The sequence below is a fragment of the Cavia porcellus genome, unplaced genomic scaffold (genome assembly GCF_034190915.1).
Source record: "Cavia porcellus strain 051 isolate PalLab524CR breed Dunkin Hartley unplaced genomic scaffold, mCavPor4.1 scaffold_24, whole genome shotgun sequence".
Taxonomy (NCBI): Eukaryota; Metazoa; Chordata; class Mammalia; order Rodentia; family Caviidae; genus Cavia; species Cavia porcellus.
This window is the reverse complement of record NW_026947507.1, coordinates 35,391,474-35,407,727: the sequence shown is the minus strand read 5'-3', so window position 1 is coordinate 35,407,727 and position 16,254 is coordinate 35,391,474. Positions and strand designations below refer to the sequence as shown.

The 16,254-nt window shown below is 53.9% G+C and overlaps 1 protein-coding gene across 4 annotated transcripts; it reads right to left on the bottom strand.

Annotated features, from left to right (window-relative positions):
- Positions 1-287: 287 nt before the first annotated feature.
- Positions 288-13,344, bottom strand: Fhip2b (FHF complex subunit HOOK interacting protein 2B). 4 transcript variants are annotated; one of them, XM_063234850.1, is made up of 17 exons: positions 13,208-13,344; positions 9,715-9,793; positions 7,885-8,057; positions 7,078-7,182; positions 6,864-6,986; positions 6,077-6,334; positions 5,771-5,967; positions 5,386-5,494; positions 5,148-5,224; positions 4,420-4,612; positions 3,435-3,580; positions 3,200-3,325; positions 2,991-3,081; positions 2,716-2,859; positions 2,239-2,379; positions 1,962-2,062; positions 288-1,832 (listed from the first exon to the last, which is right to left on the bottom strand). In XM_063234850.1, exons 1-17 carry the CDS (start codon positions 13,250-13,252, stop codon positions 1,694-1,696), a joined length of 2,247 nt encoding a protein of 748 aa, XP_063090920.1. In that variant the 5' UTR covers positions 13,253-13,344; the 3' UTR covers positions 288-1,693. The 4 variants fall into 4 exon arrangements, with proteins under 4 accessions (XP_063090920.1, XP_003479394.1, XP_063090922.1 ...); XM_003479346.5 differs by having other exon boundaries at positions 6,095-6,334; positions 13,208-13,343; XM_063234852.1 differs by lacking the exon at positions 13,208-13,344 and adding an exon at positions 12,705-13,159.
- Positions 13,345-16,254: the final 2,910 nt, after the last annotated feature.

The following is a 16,254-nucleotide window of genomic DNA, read 5'->3' as shown; positions in this document are numbered from 1 at the left end:
GGAAAATTTGTTTGTTCAGTATCAAGCCCACTGCTCATGACTGAACCCACAGAATAAACACAGGGACAGAGACCTGCATGCAGATGCTCCCTCCTGGCCTGTCCCCCCATCGGTGGCCAGGAGTGGCAGGCTCAAGCACAGGTGAACTGGAAGGTGTGAAATGTGGCTTATACTACTCTGTACCACCGCCCTCTGATTCAGAGCTGGAAAAGGAAAGGAGCTTGTCTTCTTTAGATAGAAGTGCTAGGCAGGGGATGGATGGAAGGCTGGAGAACAGAGCCGGCATATCCACGCACTCCACACTGTTTATTGCTGTGCTGTCTAGAGAAGACACCGTGCAAATAACAAAGTGCATTGATTAGAGGGAAGGGTCCACGCCTCCTAGACCCTCCAACATCTGGAGAATCTCAAAGTCCAGGCCCAGTTCACCCACTGAGATCTGCCCCTTGTCCCATACCAGCAACCGTGTGCAGGCGTGCATAGTGTTCTTTGGAGCAGCAGCTGGGTCCTCCCCCGCTGGGAGGAATGCAGGAGAGATAGAGGTCACTGAGTTTCCCCTTATTTCATGTCGCCTCTTGGCAACCCGCGCCCAGTTTCTAGAAGAGGCATGGGCAGGAAAAGGAAGCAAAAGGGGCTCTGGCCTGCTCCTCCTTGCCCAGAAGCCGAGCCAGCAACTGCAGTCTCACTGTGAGGTAATGCCTGGCGCCGCCCGTGAGCTCCTGCAGGTTGAGACAGATTCAGGCCCCAAACGCAGAGGGCATGCAAGGAGAGCTGGCTGCCCATGCCCAGCCCCTCTCCGCCGAGCCTCGGGGGGTCTGGAGTTGGTACATCCTGCCTGGTCTGTACCCCAAGCTCCTGTGCCCCCAAGGAGGGCCACCCATCAGGAACTCCAGGCACTGAGCAGGAGCTGGAGGATGAGGCCCAGCCCTCCCTGGTCACTGACCTCGCTACCCAGGTGTTGTAGACCTGCTGAGACGGGTTCAGGAGGTGCCAGCGAGGAAGCAGCTGGGGCTGAAGCAGGCACCCAGCTCCGCAGCTCCACAGCCCTCGCCCACCCTGGCTGCAGCTGCACCCGAGGTTCTCATTAGCAGCTGCCCCCGCCTGGGCGAGGAACATGTTTTGGGCATTTGCCACGAGGCGGTTGGGAATTTTGCAATAGCCGCTGAGAGGGCAGGGCAGGGAAAAGGGCGTCCTTTGCAGTCCCCTTCATAGTCCCTTCTCTGGAGCTTGACCATGAAGGCAGGGAGAAACCTGTCAGGTTGTAGCAGCTTCCATGATACCAAATGTGTTGGTCAGGGGCTCCTTCTAACCCCTAGCTTTCAGGCCTGGAGTCCTGGCTGGCCTTGGAGCCAGTAGCTGTCTCCATGTGACTCCTGGAGTTGTTACTGGTTGTGGCTCTGATCACACACAGTCAGTGTGGACTGTACAGTGTGGACAACACACAAGGGTCAGGGTCCAGGTGCAAACTGGCCATCACCCAGCTCCTCTGAGCAGGCGGAGGACACATGCTGCTGGGGAAGTGGTTTCTTTTGTTCCTGGCACCTCTGAGGCCCACTGGAACCTAGGCTGCTGTGATCAACAGACCCAGGTCCCAAGTCAGCCTGGGAGCTGAAGCCCCCACATTGGAGGGGAGCTGCAGACAATGGCAGGGCCAAGCAGGAGGCAGCTCCGGGCAGCAATGAGGACAGGAGTCTCAGACTTGTCCTTCCAGGGGCGGGGAGAAGTTCAGCTGAGGACCTTGTGGGGGAAACTTGACGAAGGCGATGGCAGCCAGCTCCTTGCAGAACTCTTCAAGTACTACCACGCCCTGAAGGAGGGTCTGGTGGTCCAGCCTGAGAGGTACAGTATGGAGGGGGGTACAGATGGCACGGGGCAGCCATGTGCCTAGCATGATAGCCTGAGTTCACAAGGCTGGACCCAGTGGTCAGACACCTCCCCGACCCACTTCCAGGGTTACTTACTGCTCTCCAGGGACCTGGCCCATCAGCTGCTTGCGTACCAGGAGCAGCTTGCCCGGGAACTGGGGTATCCTCTGAATTCTCTGCATCAAGTCCCCGATCACCTAAAACAGGAGCCAGGGAGGCCTGAGGTAGGGCCCAGCCACACTCCTGCAGGCTCTCCTTGCTCTGGTGCCATGGTGGCTGGGGAACCTGCAGTTTCCCCTGCATGGCTGGGTTCCCCCTCCTGCACCCCCAGCCCCTGCCCTGTTCCCTGTCTTCCTACCCCTGGCATCCTTACCCTGACCAGCACAGAGAACAGGCTCCTGCAGCCAGGGGCCAGGTTGATGTAGGGATCCAGAAGGTACTCGTGGATGTGGGGGTGGGGGAAGAGGGCGAGCCGGGACAGGACTGAGGTCACTTGTAGGTTTAGGCTGTAGGGCTGCAGAGAACAAGATGGACGACACTGGGGGCTGGTGGGGAGTGGTGAGCCTTTCTGCACTCCCCCAGCAAGGCGCCTGGCTGGTGTGAACGTGTGCGGGGGTGGGAGACTCACGTGATGAGTGTGTCATGGATTCCCTGAGGCTGAGGGCCAGAGCATGTCAGGGCGTGTGAAGCAGAGGCGAGACAGGACTTCCCGCCCGGGGAAAGGCTAGGGGTGGGGGTGTGTGGAGCTCAAGAGCCCAAGAGGGGTCAAGCCCCATGGCTGGCACCCACTATCTTCCAAGACTCTGGACACCCAGCCTGGACCTCTCCTGGGCCCCAACCCATTGGCTACCTGATCCAAAATCTGGGCGATGCGATTGAACAATACTTGGAGAAAGTGACCCTCAAAGAAAGGCCGTTCTGGTTCATAGGGGTCCAAAGGGGTAGGAGTCCGGGGCCAACCCCAGGGGGCAACACGGGAACTGCACTCCTGGAACTGAAAGAAGGGACAGAGTTGAGGGACCCCACAAGACGGGAGGGCTTCAGTTCCTGGGGCAGAAGATCAAAAGTGTCTGTCAACCCAAAGGCTTGGAGGGATGAGGAGGGTCACCGCAAAGCCCCACTCACCAGTCCATAGGCATCATGGACGTATGTGTCATACCCGGTCTCCTCCAGGAAGGTTGAAGTCTTGGCTTCTTCAGGGACCAGGCAGAGGAAGCTGAGAGACAGGAGCTGCGGTGTGGAGCTGCTTCCCTGGGACCCCCATGCTCCCCTGCTCCCTGGACCCCAGAAACAAGATGACTCAAGTGGCTCCAATTGCCTAACCTGCTCCTCACCTGTTGACAATCTCTGTCACTGCTGTTTTGCCATCCGAAGTGGCAGGAGCCTGGTGAGGCTTTGTAGAGGGCTGGAGGCCGGAATCAAGGAAGCCATCGGTGAAGTAGGGGTCTTCCTCCAGGTCTCTATGGCCAGCGCACGCCAATAAGTGAAGGAATAATGAGTATGAGTGTACTGGGGTGGCCTGGGCCCCAGGTGGCCTCAGATTCCTGGTTACATGATGCTTTCACTTACATGGTTTCCTCATAGTTCTCGGGCTCCGGTGAGCTCCGGGCCACATACAGGCGGCCCTCCAGGTTACACAAAACCAGGCTGTGGATGACCCCCTCGTGGGGCTTCTGCAGTAGCTCCTCAAACAGCCGGAGAGTGGCAATGCTGATCTGCAACACAAGGGCTCAGCAGGGCACCCTCCCCACCACCCCCTTCCTTCCAGTGCCTGGGAACTGCTGGCCTAGATAAGAAAGTCCTCAAGGCAGGGTCATATCCCTGGGCTAGGAACCAAGAGAGTAGGTTTCAGGAGCACGATGGGGCTATGACCCAGAGAAGTAGGAAGCCTGCATGGTCCTCATTTTTTTTTTGGTGGTTGGTGGTGGTACTGGGATTAAACCCATAGGCAGCCTACCATACCCCAACCCTTACCACATCCAGAGACAGGGTCTTGCTACATTGCCCAGGCTGGCCTTAACACTTGCATTTCCCACCTCAACCTTCGAGTAGTTGGGGTCACAGGTGTCTGCCACTGTGCCTGTCTCCATAGATCACACTCCAGTTAGGCATGGTCGCTGGCATTCCTGGAATTATGAGCCTCCTCTACCTCACACAGCACTTGGCCTCCAATAAACCAAATGAAGCTGGATGTGGTGGTGTATGCCTGTAATCCCAGCTCTCTTTGAGGATTACAAATTCCAGCCCAGCCTGGGCCACTAGTGACTTAAAGAGACCCTGACTCAAAATAAAAAATAAAAACAGGCTGGCCTTGTGTTCAATCCCTAGCACTGAAAGAGGGGAGGAAAACAACAAAGCCAAATGACTAGGCAAGCAGTTTGGAAAATATTCAGTGCCATAAAACACAGGTGATCACAGGAAATAACTGTGACAAAACCAGCCCCTCACCTTGTGAGTGCTTTGAGAGGCCCAAGGTGGCTGAACCAGGCAGAGGTGCTCAGGGAATGTGCTGTGGGGGATAGACGGGGGAGCAGAGGTGAGCACCCACCCTCACCTCATCAGAGAGGTGGTCACAGTGCCCAATGAGGTAGTCACGCAGGGTGTGTGTATTGTCTTCGGCAGCCGCTGCAGGCTGCTGGTGGGAGCCCAGCAAGAAGGACACAGCTTCCCGTAGCAGCGGTGGGGAGCGGAGCTGGCGCAGCATGGCTGTCAGCAGGGCGGTGGAAGTCAGGATGCTCTGCTCAGACCTGCGGGCAGAGGCCCCTTAGCCAGGCCAGGCTGTGCCATGCCAGGGGCGGCAGAAGGGGAGCAGGGATGATGGGAGTGGGGGTGTGGCACCCCTTTCCTGTTTGCCTTACACCTTTGGATACTGTGTCTCTGGTTGTGTCCCTATCCCTACAGAGGGCCTTCAGACAGAGGTGCCCTTAGCCCAAGTGGCTCAGAGCTCGTGTGTACAAGAGGCAGGCCTGGAAAATGGAAATCAGTGGAGTTCACAAATGTGACTCTGGCCAAGAAGGTCCCTGCCTAGGGCCAGGAAGGGTTGGTGAGATGGCCAAGATACAGACAAGGGCCAAAGCTGGCGGTAGTGGTGCATGCCTGTAACCCCAACACCTAGGAGGCTGAGGCAGGAGGATCATGTGAGTTCAAGGCCAGTCTAGACTCCTCAGTGACCTCAAGACCAGCTTGAACCACACAGCAAGACCCTGTCTCCAAAAAAAAAAAAAAGAGAGAGAGAGAAAGAAAGACAAGGGCCAAGAGCAACAGACTGGGAAAGGTACTTACACGTGCAGGAGCTGAGGCTGCAGGGTATCCACAAACAGCCTCTCGGCCACAGCCTTTGCCAAGACATCAGCCACCACCTGGGGCAAAGAGCATGTCTTTACCATGTCTGCGCCCATCGCAGCTGCCCCAGGAGTCACTGTGCCTTGCATAGCAGGTCACTGAGCATTTGCTCTACTCTGTCCTCCAGACCAGATGGCAAGGGAAGCCATGAGCTCCGGCCGCGCCTGCCCCTGCTTACCGTGTGCGCCTCTGTGATAAGGTGGTCACAGTAATCAAACCAGCCCAAAAAGGCAGCCAGGGCCTCCTTGCCAGGGAAGGATGCCTCATCGGATGGGGCACTGGGTAACCTAGGGGAGAGGGAGGCAGGAAGTCTAGAGGGCATGGGAGAAGCTTCAAGGTCTTCCGTACCTCAAGGACATCCCAGAGCTGTCCTCTCCCTTTCCCCTGGAGAAGCTCCGTGGCTGGGCTCAAGTTCGGCTGCCACATTATGGTCAGAGACTCTGGGAATGTGCTGTCACCTCGAGAAGAAGGTGACTAGCAGCGTCCCCACCCCACATGGACACTAGAGGAGCTGGCTACCAGACCCTGAGATGTTTGCCCAACCTTCCCTGGCCAGAGCCCACCTCCAGCTGATGCCCTCTAAAGCGGCGATGTCTGCAGGGTCGAGGAAGGCGGGCAGGGCCTGGTACAGCTGGCACAGATGCTCTGAGATCGCAATGCAACAGGGGCTGTTCTGAGCCAGGTAGGTGGCAGCTGCTGGGGAGGCCACACCCACCAGGAGCAGCAGGTTCTCTTGGGCCTTCAGGGCCACCCGACCCTTCTAGGGGATGAGGACACAACCTCAGGGACATGCATTGCAAACCCCCAAGCCACCTTCCAGCCATGCATGGTTCCCTGACTCCGCCCCCACAGTTCACCTGCCCACCCACCGCCTCTGCAGCCAGCACCTTGCTCTTGCACAGCCCCAGCAGGGTGGTGATCAGGTTGCTCTCCCCAGGCCTATCTGGGCCCTCAGTCTCAGCAGGCAGATGGCTGTTCAAAGCCTGGCCCCCACAGTGCTCCCCATACAGTTGGGGGCCCCTGTCAGGAGCACAGTTTTGACAACAGTCCTTGTTCCTGTGGCTGCCTGTGTCTTCAGACAGGGCCGTAGACTCTCTGGATGACTTCTTCCCTATAATCTTTTTACCCTGCAAAGAAGATGAGGTGAGGCCAGGTGACAGGGAGACCATTTTGAAGGGTTTGCCTTTAAGAGGGCAGAGTAATGAAATGAAACAAAAAAGAATGTAGAGTGGAGGTGCACAAGTGTGGTGGTACACACCTGTAATCCCAACACTCTGGGAGGCTGAGGCAGGAGGATGGCCAAGTTTGAACCCAACTTAGTAACTTAATGAGGCCCTGTCTCAAAATTTAAAAAAAAAAATTTTTTTTTAAATGAGAATGCATTTTTTTAAATGTAGTTCAGCACAAAGGCCCTGGGTTCAATCCCAGTACTGCAAAAACAAGAATGCAGGGTGGGGGGCTAGGGATTTAGCTCAGCGGCAGTCGTGAGTTCGATCCCCGGTACCAATAAAAACGAAAAAGACCAAAAAAAAAGAATGTAGGGTGGGTAGTGGACAGGGCCCCTGCTGGAGCTGCAGAAAAGCTGCCTGAACCCCTCCCACGTCCCCTCTCTTCCTGGCTCCATGGAAACTAAGGGGGTCTCCCCCAGGTACTTACTTCCAGGATGTAGGTGAGCAGCTCTGGGTCCTGCTGGATCTTGGAGCACAGGACGCTGGTGAACTGCACTTCCTCCTTTTCCGTGAGGGACCCAGGGACTGCCCCACCGAGCTGCAGAAGTTTCTAGAAGGGGGAAAGAGGACAGAAGCAGAAGAGAATGGGGTGGCGGGGAAAGGGAACGTGTGCCACGGCCGCCCTCAGCTGCTGGCCTCACCTGTACCGGCCTGTGCACGCTGAGGTAGTGCAGTAGTGGGTGCTGCACCTGGGCCAGGACTTTGCTGAAGAACTGGAACACCTGCTGCCGCATGCCTGGGGGGTACTGGGTCAGAATGGGGTGCCAGTCAGGGGAACACATCTACCACACAGACCCCGTTCCCTGGGCACAGGGCTGCCCACCTCCTGCCCTGTTGGAAATGTAGGAACTGGCATTCCTTGTGCTCTTAGCCCTGTGCTGCCTTAGTTTTCTCAGTATAATTGTGTCATCATGGAACAGAAGCCAGCTGGCCCTCCCGCCACACTCATAGGTTCTAAACGTATTTTCAAAAGCTCACATCTGAAAAAAAACAAAAAAAAAAAAAACCAAAAAACCCCAAAAACTCACATCTGTACCAAACACGCAGAATCTTTGTTCTTGACATTACTCCCTAACCAAAGCTACAACCATCTCAACAGCACTTACATCCTATCAGGTACTCTAAGGCAGCCAGAGCGCATTTAAAGGTACAGGGGGACATGTGCAAGTTATATGCAAATGTGGCATCTCCTGGTATCCAAGGAGACTGCTTCCAGAAACTCAGAACCCGATTTTATCTAAGAGCCTTGTGTATCCATGATTTTAGTGAGGACAGGAACCCATCTTCTGTGGTTAACAATCATCCTGCCTTTCACCCACAAGCATCCCCGTCAGCATTTCTCACTGCCATGTCCCCAGCACCCAGAACCTCAGTGTCAGCTGGGACACTGGCATTCAGCGGCCTGGCTGGGGTGGAAGGTTTCAGGTGCCCGGGGTGGGCATGCCCACCTCAGCCTTGCCCAGTGTGCACAGGGTCTCCAGGATCTTGTGCTGCAGCAGGTACTCCAGACAGGGCCCAGCCTCGCCGGCGGCTGCCTGCTGCTGCTCCTCATACACCAGGATGTCCAGCATCTGCTTCAGCCGCCAGGGAATATCTGTCTTCTTGGCTGGGGTGGTTTCATCTGACCAAGATCCAGAACACAAGTGTGAGTGGGGTGCAGAAGGATACCTAGACTCCAAGGCGGAGGCCTCTCCTGCTAAGCCCAGAAAGAAGTCAAGCTGGAAGGTGGGGAGGGGCCAGCACCACCGGAAATGGAAGTCTACAGCTGATGCTTGCATATGGAACACAGAACTCCTATTGGATGAGTACAGGATGTGACCCTCACCCTCTCACTGAGAACGTTCTTTTGTCCAGCACTGCATCAGAAGGCCTCATGGTTCACCCCAACCCCTTGAGACCAGAGCATATCCTGGTTATGCACAGGACAGAGCTGAAAGCTGCCTGTCTGCTCTGGCCTGAGTGAGAAGCTGGGGCTCGGATAATTTAGTATATATATAATTCAGAGGCCATTATTCTAGCAGTTTCCTGAGCAGCAATGTCCCAGGGCCTATTTATGTCCCTTTGCCGGTGTTCACAGAAGGTGAAAACCATCTGTGCACTGCATGCACCCGCACCTGCTCAGCCACCACTGGGGCAATGGAGTCAGCCTGAGCAGGTGGCATTTCCAGACAGAGGGCTTTGGGGCCACCCTGCAGCACCCTCTAGCTTTTCTCTAACGCATAAGTCCTTGAGCCAGGCAGCTGGCCTCTCACTCTGGCATGCATTTGGTCTGAGGCCCATTCTGGACAAAGCACTGGATGTAGATGGGTCCTACTCTCCTGTGGACAGTGACAATCTCGTCCTCCAGGGAACATCTAGGAATATTTACAAATGTCACAATGCGGGGGGAGGGGGGCTGGCATCTTAATTGAAGAGGTTAAAATTGCTGTTCAACAGACTACAAAACACAGGTCATTCTCCCAAGTGACCCAGGCCAAATGTTAACCATGCTCAAACTGAAACCTGGTCTAATGGAACTCACAAAGGGTCACCAGAATGCCCAAAAGGCTCTTTGTAATTTCCTGGGCTCACTCAAACTGAAAAGGATGCCTTTAGGAAAGGCGTAGGCTGGAATCAGACCCAGTCTGAACTCCAAGGAGATGGAAAGCTAGGAATACAAGATTTGGTTACCTGGCAACCAGTCTGTATTCACCAGTACAGGTGTACTAACTACAGAGCAGCCAATCAGGTAGTGACCTTCAGTGAGTGGTCCTGGTGGGCCAGGACACTGAGGCTTTGGCCCTCAGTGGTGCCAGTTTGAGAACTCAGGAAGGTTCCCTACCTTGGTTTTTGGCCTCTTCCTACCTAGATCTCTACCAGGGAAATATCCTTAAATTGGCTCAGGGAAAAGGAGAACTTGTTCCATCTCTCTGCTTTTCATCAAGTAGAAGCACTTGGGAACTGAGAACTCAGAGGTTCTACCTAGGTGGAAGCTGGGGGAAGTAGAGCCACCTCTGTCTTACAGTCTGCTCAGTGACATCTCCACCTCCTTGTCCCCATATGTTCCTCACATAGCTCTACTCCCGAAAGGTCAGGGCTGGGCCACTAACTAAGCCATGAAGACCAGAGGTGATTATGGCTCTAGGTCTTCCATCTGTCTGTTTCTGGTCTCCATTAGCTTGGCACCAACTCATGCAATGGATGTCACTTTCCCAAGTCCCCTGCCCTGTAACCCTTTGCCCACATCTTCCTTCTAGTTCCCTCCAGGGGTCCCTGAAGTGGGGAGGAGCAGGCCGCACCTGTGCTCTCGATGTAGTACTGTGTAATGCCCTTCCAGTGCTCCACAAAGGCCTGGAGCAGGTCGATGCTGGGCTCTCGCTGCAGAGAGAGCAGAGACACAGCCTTGGTGGGGGCGGTCCGATGACCACAGGCCTGCGGCCACCGACGTTCACAGAGACACACCGCCATGCTTGGGTGGGCAGGCGCCAGGCCCTGGAGGAGCTGCTCAGCCCCAGCTTTTCAAAGAGAAGAGTAACTCGTCTCTCCAGAACACAGTGGCATGGTCACTACCACTCCTCCCTCCCACGTGTTCTTATCCTAGAGTCCTTGTCCCAGAGGAGCTAAGCTAAGTGGGGATAGACACTGAACACTCCAACTCAGCCTCGGTATCTAAACAGAGGGACAGCCAGGAACACAGGGGGTGTCCAGAATAACAAGTGGAACAGCTGGAACGGAACCTGTCATGGAGACAAAGCTTCATGGTCCCTTTCATGCATATCACCTGCAAAAACTGTTCAAGGTCATGGCAGGCTCTATTCAGCCAGATGGGTAACACTAGCATAATCTAATCTATAATGTGCTTGTCTCCTCTGTCCAAGCTCCCAGGTCACCCTCAACTCCTTGGTCTGCTCTGTTTTCTCTGTGGGTGCAGAGTTCTGACCCTGCTCATCCCTGCTTTTCCAAGAACTCTCTCTCCATCTCCACACTCTGGCTGGAACTGGCCTTGAACTGATAATGACCACTTGCCCTGAAAACTCCACTAAAGGTCATTTCTCTTCTTTCTTTTCAGAGTAAACATTTGTGGGTGAAAAATGAACCATCAAACAGGTGCTTGTCTCCACATCCGGATCTCTGCTCTGACCACTCGCTGCCCCAGGGGCCCTATGCGCCTCTGCACTTATCTAGGTCCCAATAGGCCCCAGTAAAGTCCAGCAAAGGGCCAGCAGCTTCTCAGGGCCCTCTCCAGGGCTCCATCTGCCCATTACTCTCCAGCCTCACAGTTCAGGGCACCACAAAGCCGGGAATCTAGTTAGCAAGTCATTCAGTAAATACCCCGTGAGTGCCTACCAGTGCAGGGTTTTCGTGGTAGGTACTATGGAAAACATAAGGATAAGTAAGCCTCAGCCGGAAGGACACATGCCATGAGAAAATAATATAAAGCCACATTGAGTAACTAAACTACAAGGCAAGAGTGTGAGGCGCCAGGAATAGAATAGAGGGGTCACTTCTGATAGGCTGGAACAGGGAAGGCTTTCTTCTAAGGCCACACCTGAAGCCAAACAAACTGGGTCAGCTGTCCTGGCAAGAAGATAGATACCAGGGGCTAGGGATTTAGCTCAGTGGCACAAGTGCCTGTCTGGCAAGTATGAGGTCATGAGTTCGATCCCTGGTACCAACCCCCCACCCCCACACATACACACAAGAGATGATACCATATTACCTGCAGAGCACCTGACGTGTGTGGGCCTTTAAGGCCAAAGTGAGGACGCCGAGGATATTCTCTAGGCAGCTACAAGATCAATGCCACCTTCTAAGCAGCGTTCTGGGAAGATTAACTGGTATCCAGTCTCTTGCAAAAGGAAGAATGCTAGGGAGCCCAAGGCAATGGGGGAAAGGAAGGGACTTGGCCTAGTCAGGGACCTAGAAGCACTCCCTGCCCTTACTGCAGGCAGTCGGTCCTAGCTGTAAGGGCACCCTTTCTGGCCTGGCACCACCCAGAATCCTTCCCAACCTTCCATCCTCACAAGACTGTACCTCCTCGCCCTCTATGTGAAGCTGCTCCTGTTGGCCTGGGCGCTCCCTGCGGCCCAGAGCTCCGCACTTTACACTTGCCTGCCCCGCTAGGGCTCTGTCTTCTGCACACAGTGAACACACACAGCCTCTGCCAGCTGTGTCAGCAGGCTCTGAAGACATCCTTTCAGGGTCACTGTCTTAGGAAATGCTGGGAACCCTGACCAGCAAGCACCACACTGAACTCAATTTCTGTGATGCAGTCTCACCTAGCCTCAAATTCCATCTATTTCTCACCAAAGAGCTGGGCTTCGACCAAAAGGAACACCCAGCTATAACCAGGAGGCCCAGAGGCAGGCCAGATACCAGGGCTGTGGAGAGAAGGTACAGCTGAACTCTACCTGAATCTGCTGTAGCTACGCCAACACCAAGCCAAAGCAACTGTACCAAAGAATCTCCTTTTAAAGACAGTCTTAAGCCCTAATGGTCCCTATTCTACTGGTCAGGAAAGGGCAGGACAGAGCACTTTTCTGGGTCACAGATAACCCAGCCTAAGAAAAGACCTCAACCATAGATTTAGGGGTGCAGTGAAAAAAGGGAGCTCCCTCTCACACAGGGGCAGCCACAGCTCCTGCCAAAGCCAGGGCATCCTTTACAGGCTGCACACTGAGGGCTGAAGACGACTACCCACACTCCCACATCTCCAGCCTCCAGTGCTTCCAGCAGGCAGTACAAACTCACTCCTCAGAGTTAAGGAGTATATCAGGAATGGTGGTGCACACTTGTAATTCCAGCTCCGGGGAGGCTGAGGCAGGAGGATCACAGCAAGATCAAGTCCTGCCTGGGCTACATAGTGAGTTTAAGGGTAGCCTGAACTACACAAGACCATTTTTCAAAAAACTCGGGCGGAGGGGAATAGTTGTCCATCCCGCCTTGTAAAGGAGTCTTCACAAGAGGTATGGATTAGTTCATTGGTTGCTTTCTAAAGGGCCAGTTGCTTTGACTGGGCACAGAGAGGAGAGCACAGAAGGTCATTTGGAATCTTTTCCTCCATCGGTGCTCCCAGGCCCTGCCCCTGGAGCAAAACCAAGACTGGGGAGGTGGAAGACTGAAAGAGGGGTGTGCAAGTTTCTCACTTTCTCCACAAGTCTGCCAGAAGGGGAGGTGAACCCCGAGGTTGCTTCTCCTAAGACAATTTGATGCCCTAAACATATCAGTGAACAGAGGACTTAGACTTGGCCTTCGGCCCCCACGAAGTGACACAGTGAAAAAGCAATACACTCTTCAGATCCGATCGCAGGCAAGCCCGCCCAACAGGATCCTCCTTCCGATCAAGGTGGGTCTGGTTCGCTGGGTGCGAGGCGTGCACGGTCTGGGATCCTCTGGGCTCGGCGCCCCCGGCCCGCAAGGCCTCGAGCACCTCTGGGGGCTTCTGTCGCCCCGGACCTGCGTTTTCCACGCCGAGAGAGGGCGCCCCGCCGGGAGCCGAGGCTTGGAGGTGTCGGGGGCTCAGAGGGGGAAGGCGGATGACAGCGAGGGGCCGGGTAAAGGCTGCGGGGGACCAGGGAGGAAGTGACTGGGTAGCCCCGGTGAGCGCTGAGAGAGGAGCGCCAGCGCCAGGAGCTCTGGCCGCAGGAAGCAGAAACAGGAAGCGGATCCGGGAGCGCGGCCCCCGGGAAGAGCCGCTGCGAGCGCTCGCGGGGCCCCACAGGCCCGAGCCGGCCCCGGCCCCGGCCCCGGGAGGGTCCCTGCCCGCCCGCCGCCCACGACCCCGCGCCTCACCGCCCCCACGGCCTCCTGAAGCAGCGCCCCGAGCCGGCTCAGCATGATGGCGGCCCGGCCCGGCCGGGTTCCGGTCGGCGGCGACGGCGACGGTGGCGAGGGGGCGGGGCGGATAGGGGCGGGGCCATCCTGAGCCCCGCCCCAGCCATGGGCTGGGGACGCCGCTGCTGCCAGGGTCCCGGGGGAGCGCGGCCCGGCACCTGCCGAACCAGGAAGCTGCTGGGAAGCGCGCGGTCTCGCCGGGCGATCGGGTCTTGAAGAGGGGTCCCTCGGAGCGGGACACTGTGGTTTCCTCCATGCAGAGTTAGGATTCCTCCTTTATTGGAGGTGCGGGCTGGGCAGGGCCGGGAGCGCTGATCCTGCCTGATGTGCCCAGTCAGAAGAACCCTAGATTTTAAAGACGTGATAGGGGAAAAAAAGTTATCTAGTTCCCTGTTTGTGCTTTATACGCAATGTATTATTAACATAAATTTCATTTATTGCTTTATATTTTTAAAATGTATTTAGTTTTTTGTTTGTTTGTTTTTGAGACAGGGCCTCAATTTGTATGTAGTTCAGGCTGTTCTTGTAACTCAGACTGGCCTTAGTTGCGGGGATTACAGACGTACACCACCCTGGCTTGGACACCCTAGATTTTTTTGGAGTGGGTACCAGGAATCAAACTCAAGGCCCAGCATTTGGCGCTGTGTTGCTGAACTACAACCCTAGCCTCATCCCCTGATATTAATATGACAGAAAAAGGGAACTTTGTTAACTAGCTCCCTGATCATATTCTATATTGGATTACATATTGCAATAATAATGGACTCGAAGTACTGGGTTAGATAAGTATATTATTTGGTTTTTGTTTGTTTTTCTTTTCTTTTTGAGATAGTCTCCCTGAGTTCCAGGCTAGCCTTGAGCTCACTATGTAGCCTAGGCTGGCCTCTAGTTTGTGATGATCCTCCTGCCTCGACCTCTGAAGTGCTGTGATTATAGGCGTGTCCTATCACACCCAGTTTGAATTTTTACTTTTAAGTGGCCACTGGAAAATGTTAAACAACACATATGGTCCCATTATGTTTCTACCCGCACAGCCTGTTTTAGGGGTCCCTTGGACCCTTCCAGGTACACCAAAGAAAGAAGCAGAGGGTGGGGGCCCTTGGGTGGGCGCAGCCCGGGGGAAATCATTCCCAGAAACTACACAAGCAGGGCCTGCCACAGGAGCAGGCTGTGAGACATCCAAAGTGGAGCCTTTGGGATCCCCATGTGAACTTCATCTCTGCCCGCTCCTGCTGACAAGAAACCCACAACGAATTTATTTCAACAGTAAAGACATGAAAGGATAGGAAAATATATTCTGGATTTACTACTTAATGCTTTTGCAAGAGACTATAACTATTTGAAAGAAAGTAAGGCACCTTTGAAACTTCAATTGTTTCAATGTTATAATTTTGTGTACCCACTTTAATATACTGTTACATATATTTCCTTCACTTATTTAATGTTTCTACTGCATCCTACCAATATAAAAAAATTCTTTGGGGGGGCTGGGGATTTAGCTCAGTGGCATAAGCGCCTGCCTTGCAAGTGCGCAGTTGTGAGTTCGATCCCTGGTACTGATTAAAAAAATTCTTTTGGTTCTTTTCTAGGGGGACAGTTTATATGTTGCAAACTTAGTGCTGGGAATTACATGCTTCTTTGTAAATGTGATTAAAACTCTTCTTAAAAAAAAAAAAAGAAGAAAAAGAAGAAAAAAAAATCTCAAAATGCATTTCTGAGCCTGTTAAGGTAGCCCATACCTGTAATCCCAGCACTCAGGAAATTGAGGCCTAGTTTGGAGAATTTAATGACTTACCAACTGTCTCAAAACTTAAAAAAAGGGCTGTAGATGAAGCTTAGTGTGAAGGCCCAGAGTTCAATACCCAGTGCCAATACACACACACATGTACACATACAATTTTTGGTCATGTACACCTGCAGTCTCAGCTTCTCAGGAGGCTGGTACAGGAGAATTGTGAGTGTGAGGCCAGCCTCCATGACTTAACAAGACCCTGTCTCAAAATAAAAAATAAAAGGGGTGGAGCACTTGCCCAACATGTGTGAAGCTCTGGGTTCAATTTCCGGTGCCTCTCCCAAATATTTTTGCTAATGACTGCCTGTGAGAAGAGGGTAGAGCTCTGAGACTCCACAGCAGGACTGGGGGTGTGGTCCTCTTACAGAATCATAGACCTGGAGTCTCGGCTTTCTCAGTATTTGGTGCCTCCTTCCCCAAGAGGAGAGGCTCAGAAGACCACAACCTGCCCAAGGTTGGAGCCTGGGATTCCCCCAAGTCCTCACAGGGAGGTCAGGGGCTGCATCCAAGCTCAGCAGGTTCTGGGTCTCAGTTCCCAGGCAGCTGTTTGGAAAACATGTTTTCAAATAGGTCAGCAGCAGGGGCTGCGGATTTAGTTCAGTGGCATAAGCGCCTGCCTTGCAAGCAGGCAGTCGTGAGTTCTATCCCTGATCAGCAGTGAATGAGAGCCTGAGCACAGGTGTCCAGAGTGGGGAAGTGAGGGTGGTAGGCCAACTGTGTCAGACCACCGGAAGATCCCGCCCACTCCGGCGGGGGGGAGGGGGTAGAGCAGTGGCTTAGAGACTGATCTAGAGCCCTAGGAGAAGGGAGTTAGTTCTGTGCAGACAAGATGTGCCTTGTTCTGTCTCCTTTCAAATGGAGGAGGTGGGCTGGATGGATCTGACCAGCATTTTCCCTTCCCTCTGTTGCCCACAACTCTAGGAATAACGATGGAGGTGCATGGGGAATCCAGGACTTTTTTTTTTTTTTTTTTTGTCTTTTTCCTTTTTACCGTTACCGGGGATCGAACCCATGACTGCCTGCTTGCAAGGCAGGCGCTTATGCCGCTGAGCTAAATCCCCAGCCCCTCCAGGACTTTTTTAAAAAAAATCTTTTTAAAGATTCTCATAATTTTTTGTAACTGTTTTCAGATAGGGTCTTACTATGTAACCCAGGCTGGCCTTGAATTATCTGTGATTCTCCTGCCTCAGCCTCCTGATTGCTGGAATTATAA

What these genes read in the sequence shown, in the direction of transcription:
- Fhip2b (XM_063234850.1), bottom strand. Translation starts at nt 13,252, where the DNA reads ATGCTGAGCCGGCTCGGGGCGCTGCTTCAGGAGGCCGTGGGGGCG. An exon ending in GCGTGCACAGGCCGGTACAG is followed by an intron (nt 6,987 to 7,077) that starts GTGAGGCCAGCA and finishes TCCCCCTTCTAG; the next exon opens with AAACTTCTGCAGCTCGGTGG. An exon ending in TGCTCACCTACATCCTGGAA is followed by an intron (nt 6,335 to 6,863) that starts GTAAGTACCTGG and finishes TCTTCTTTGCAG; the next exon opens with GGTAAAAAGATTATAGGGAA.